This window comes from Hipposideros armiger, unplaced genomic scaffold (genome assembly GCF_001890085.2).
Source record: "Hipposideros armiger isolate ML-2016 unplaced genomic scaffold, ASM189008v1 scaffold_695, whole genome shotgun sequence".
Lineage (NCBI taxonomy): Eukaryota > Metazoa > Chordata > Mammalia > Chiroptera > Hipposideridae > Hipposideros > Hipposideros armiger.
Window position 1 is genome coordinate 811,595 of NW_017732045.1, and position 5,781 is coordinate 817,375.

General features: G+C 41.6%; 1 protein-coding gene across 1 annotated transcript in view; it reads left to right on the forward strand.

The window, feature by feature from the left end:
- GART (phosphoribosylglycinamide formyltransferase, phosphoribosylglycinamide synthetase, phosphoribosylaminoimidazole synthetase) overlaps positions 1 to 5,781 on the forward strand; it is a gene marked incomplete at its 3' end in the record, with an annotated part of 53,774 nt that overhangs the window by 36,820 nt on the left and 11,173 nt on the right. The window contains 3 exon segments of the mRNA XM_019626945.1: positions 4 to 156; positions 4,366 to 4,572; positions 5,692 to 5,781. Of these exon segments, the coding sequence (XP_019482490.1) occupies positions 4 to 156; positions 4,366 to 4,572; positions 5,692 to 5,781 (450 nt within the window).

Here is a 5,781-nt window from a genome sequence, read left to right on the forward strand (position 1 = left end):
TAGGGGACTTACTTCTAACTCCAACCAGAATCTACAGCCGTTCACTGTTACCTGTCTTACGTTCAGGACATGTCAAAGCCTTTGCCCATATTACTGGTGGAGGATTGCTAGAAAACATCCCCAGAGTCCTCCCTGAGAAATTTGGGGTGGTATTAGGTAAGCTCGCTAATTGAAACTTTTGCTCAGAAAACCGATGGGAGAAAAGAATACATTAGAGGGGAAAGCTCTCTTGGTAGTTAGTACACATACGATTATACATGTTTAATTCTTATCATTGGGGTTTCTTAGGGAAAAAGTCGGGCTGACCATTTTCTACCTTTTTGCTTTATTAGCTGTGTTTATAAGGCATAAAAATCCTCTCATCTAATTGACTTATATAAGATACTATATAAGAGCAAGCTCTAACAAGATGGAACCAGGAACATGCCAGGAAGGGAAGAGGTAGCTATTAAATAGTTCATTGCAGGAGATGAAGAGGACCCAAACCAAGACATAGAGAAGAGATACAGGTTTGCGGATCATTTTGTGCTTAGAAGGAAAAAAGAAGTCCCATGTTTCTAGTTAAGCAGGTGAGTAGATGGTAACGTTCATAACACAAGAGGAAGAGTAGATTTTGGAGTAGGAAGTGGGAATACAGTGTTTTAAACCTTCATTGTGTTTATTGCAAGGAGTCTTTGAACAGAAGTTGAGATCAGGTTGAAGATAATTTGCATGTGGGTGCTCATATGCAAATAGTAATAGTTACAGCCAAGAGGGTGGGGGGTACCAAAAGGTGTTCCTCAGTGTTCTATTCACCTTGGCAGGTGGTAGGTTGGCAGAGGTAGAACTACTCAAAAAGAACAGAAACAGGGAGTAATAGCAATAGAAAACTAAACAGCAGGTCAAACTGAAAAAGAAAAAAAACAAACAGGGAGTAAACCATATAAAAGTATCATCAACTGAAGCAAGAATTTGAGCATGACACTGGTCAGTGTCAGGTACAGCGCAGATCTAGGATGAACCAGAAATAGACCAGGATATTTCAGAGTTAGGTCAAGCAGCTTGGTGAGGGTAGGTACTGCCCACCAGTTTGTTATGGGACAATGGGTTGCAGAGAAATAGAGACAATTAATGGAGATTGCTGTTTAAGAAATTCATTAGTAAAAGGAAAAGGGGAATAATAACTTACGCTCATGGCAAAAGTGAAGGACGGGGTGTTCCCTCCCTGTTTTTATAGGGTAAAGAGACAGGCAGGTTTAGAAACCAGAGAAACTGTTTCAGCTGTCGGTCAACTAGCACACATTGGCTTGCGGGAGTTCCCGTAAAATAATGTCTTTTCCCAGTGAAGTAAGATGGGCTTAATGAGATGAGCAGACCTGGAGTGTGGACTTGAGGAGTCAATAATAAAGCAGTTAAGGTCAGAAACAAGAATGAGACAGTAAGCCGTACTGATGGTGAAAATTAACCAGGCCGTGTAATATTTCTCCCAAAGTAAGAGCATATGTAGCCTTGAAATAAGAACAGAAAAAAACGAATTGTCTGGGTTGATCCAGGTGGAGAGGTCAGTTAGGGGGTGAAGCAGCTGTGGGTGCAGGTGAGTAGATGTGCTGAGCTAACCCTAGAGTCAGGGAGTATGTAAAGCTAAGAGAATCTGAAGAGCCAGAAATAGGTGTAAAAGTGAGGAAACGGGCAAGGTAGGTAGGTGGGCAGAGTGGCCAACTGGGATTGCAGCCTCTCCAGGAAAGTGGAAGAGACAGGCTTGATGGGAATCCCATCATGAGCATAGTACAGAATTGAAGGGTGTGTAGAAGGATTAACTTAGTAGCTTAAGACGCTCCGGCTCCCGGGATAGAAATGTGTGCCAGTGAGCATAAACAAAACCTTAGAGAAGCATTCATCCTCCTCTTTAAATCCTTACAAACAGTGGCATGCTGATGAATGGGGAACAGAGGCAGGGCTAATTTTAATACGTGCATTTGCCAGTCTCTGTGGTGTCAATACTCCCATCCCGGCCAGTTTTAGTGTGTGTGTGTGTGTGTGTGTGTGTGTGTGTGTGTGTGTGAATCTGTTTTTGTTTTGTCTGTTTGTTTTGTTTTCTTTTTAGATGCCATATATAAGTTAAATCATATAGTATTTGTCTTTCTCTGTCTGACTTATTTTATTTAGCATAATAAGTGTATCCGTGTTGTTGCAAAATGGCAACATTTTATTCTTTTTTATTGTTGAGTAACATTCTGTTATATATATGGATGTCTTCTTTATTAATTTATGAATGGACACTTAGGTTGGTTAATATCTTGGCTATTGTAAATAATGATATAATGAAAATGGGTGTACATATATGTTTTCAAATCAGTGTTTTCATTTTTTTCTGATAAATACCAAGAAGTGGAATCGCTGGGTTGTATGGTAGTTCTTTTTTTAGTTTCTCCGGCCAGTTTTAAATGGCTGTATGTCTCCACAAGCTGGCTCTAGCACATCACTGGTTAAAAATAACACCATGGTTGCCACACCAGGAAATGGAGAGTTGATATAGCCATATTCCTAAGGTCTGTTATGTTTTGAGTTACACAAATGTCTGTGACCCATTAAAAAGGAAACTCAGTCCCTTGCATCAACCTCTGAGGTTTTCTCCAGGAGTCATACTTGGACAACAGATTTAAGGAAGGAATTCTCAGCATTAAAGTTACAACTTGTTATGTCATTCATAACATACATGTTCATTTGTAGGAACTAGGCTCTTAGTCTGTCAGTCTTTTTTCTATAAGTACGTTGTAAATCTTTTTTGCTAAAATGGGATCATAGTTTGGTAATCTGCTATTCCGCCATTTAATATATCTACCTCATAATTGCATCATTTTTTATGAAGAGTATTTCATGTTTTATGGGTATAGCACTATTTGGTTTTATATTGCTGTCGACGTTTGATTACTGATAGAATAGTGAACATCATAGTAGCTAAATCTTTTGAGCCCAAGTTTTAAGAATGGACATTTCCCAGCTAGTAGAAATGGAATTAAATCTGATAGGGGACAAGATTCATAGACATGTGATGCCTTTTAAAAATTGTATCGGCCGGCCGAGTGGCTCAGCTGGTTAAGAGCTCGCTTGGGAGCGCCACCTCTGAGCAGCAGGGCCACGGTTCAGATCCCACATATGAGGGCCAGTGACACTGCTCTCTACAGCTAAGATGGTGAACAACAGCTCAACCTGGAGCTGGGCTGCTGTGAGTCGCCGGCGACGGCGTAGGCTGCAGTGGGCTGCCGTGAGCTACGTGAGTGGCTGGCAGCCAGCATGAGTGGCTGGCAGCCAGCAAGAGTGGCCGGCAGCGGTCAAGAGCTGCCGTGAGCCGCCATGAGCGGCCGACCAATGACTGGCAACTGATTGCCTCACCCAGGAATAGCGCAATGATCATACCAACATGGGCCAGTAGAGCGACATCCTCCACAACTAGACTGAAGAACAAAACAGCAATTTGTCTACCTGTCTGCTCCCCTTCCCCAATTCTCCAACACTATTCCCCTCCCCCAATTCCCCAATAAAATCTTTAAAAAAAAAAAATTGTATCAACTCTACAGCATTAAAAAACGAATTATCCTGCAGATGCCCCAAATAAATAAGGGAAATGGATAGTCAGCCTTATTATGTAACAAAACGCCAAGTTCACAGTGGCTTCTCTTTCTTGGGAGCATCATAAATAAATATTTAAGTATAGTTTTTGTAAATCAGGTCCCATAACTGTAAATTGCAAAGAACCATTCAAATTCTTTTATTATCCAAGAATTGTGTGTGTGTGTGTGTGTGTACCTGCATGCGTATACCTTCACCTAAAATTTTTTATTAAAGATTATTGTTGTATTATTTGTGATAACAGAGGATATATTCTTATAACAGACCTAAATCTAAACTTTTTTAGATAAATATAGAAGACCAGGGTATTGACCTTCAGCCTTTTGTGTAACGTGGCTTTTCTTTAATAGTGTATACATTTCCTTTAAACCTGTATATAAGCCACCTAGCTTTGCATCATACTTGAGGTGCACTTGGGTCATCACTAAGATCCAGCTAAACATTCACAAAAGGGCAGCATGCCAACCTTCACTGGAATTCAGCTATTAGCACATCTACTCCATTAGGAGTTTCTAAGACTCTGGATAGTTAATGCAACACAAAACTTACTCAATTGTGAATACTGGCCAAGCGTGTCAACAAAAATGTCCCTAATGTCTAAGGTACAAATGGATCCCCAAAACCTAAAAGGGCAGTTTATAGTTTTACCCTATAAAATAACAGTGCTGGTTGGAATGTCCATATCTTTGTGTGTGCGCGCACCTTTGTACTTGTGTGAGACAATAGGTTAATCAAACAACTCTTGCCTGTTTCCAGATGCCCAGACCTGGAGGGTCCCCAGCATCTTCTCATGGTTACAGCAGGAAGGACAGCTCTCTAAAGAAGAAATGGCCAGAACATTTAACTGTGGCATTGGGGCTGCCCTCGTGGTATCAAAGGAACTGACAAAGCAGATTCTAAAGGATATTCAGCAGCACCAGGAAGAAGCCTGGGTGATTGGCAGCGTGGTGGCATGCCCTGAAGGTAATCATTCCTTATTTAGTTGCTCTTATGTATAAAATCTTGAATATAACTGGGTCCTGCCTCACAAGCTCTCTGCCTACCTTTTATTCCAGCCATTCTTGACACAACTGTAACATGACAACACCCATACCAGTGACACCACATATCTCTTCATTTCTGCCTCAGGGCTCTGACACCTCTGTAGCCATCACATATGCACAGCTACACCCCACAGGACAAGCCTTGACTAATGGGGAGCGAGCTGGTGAATAGACACCCACTTCAAGGACAGAAGGGAGCAGCTCTGAGGCACAGTCTACACGGCTCCTTTGAGGGTCCCAGTGGGATCGAAGCCCAGCTGCCCACAGTGGTGGCCAGTTTAATAACACACTCTTATGTGGGCTCTCCTATATCACTCCTCCCAGATCTCACTCTGGTTCCCTGGGGTCATTTCCCAAAGTAATCTCCCTGCATGCAAGACCTTGTCTCAGGCTCTGTTTGGCTGTTCAGCTCAGTTCAAGGAGTAGTGCATGAGCACCGTGAGAAGTACTAGATTACTTGGGGACTCTGTTAGAAGTACTAGAAATTGTCAGGGTGGCAGAAAACCCACTCAATTAACTAGAGATGTCAGGGCTAATTTTGCCTGTATCTGCCTTTTCAGTCCTTTATTGTGTAGGGTTCATTTTCTCCAAATACCGGAAAAATGTCTTGAGCCCACATCCTTCAGCTCGTGTTGCAATAAGAAAGAGAGGCTCTCTCTTTCTCAACATCCTATATCAAATCTTTTAATGGCCTTGCTTGGGTCACACGTCTACCCTTGAGGCCAGGAGCTCATAGCACTCATGAATGGAAGATTGCGAGGGGTGGGGACAGAACCCTGGCAGGCAGTAACATACCCACTACAGGCCTAGACATGGCGGTGCGCTAGAGCTTTTAGTGGAAATAGGTAGTATGTTCACCTTCAGGAAGTTTTTATGAATGAGTAATATTAAGTGATAAAAAAGCCTATTATTTGTTTTAGTCCTTGCATATCTCATTCTCAGAATAAAATACAGTATTCTAAAGTTTTCATAAGATACTTTTGTTTCTACTATTACTGTTAATTCACAGTTCTTCATTTATTTACTGTTTGAAATGAAGGCTCTCCTCGTGTGAAAGTCAGGCACCTGATTGAAGCCATGCAAACAAATGGACCAAAATTGCAGAATGGCACTATGAAAAGTAAACCAA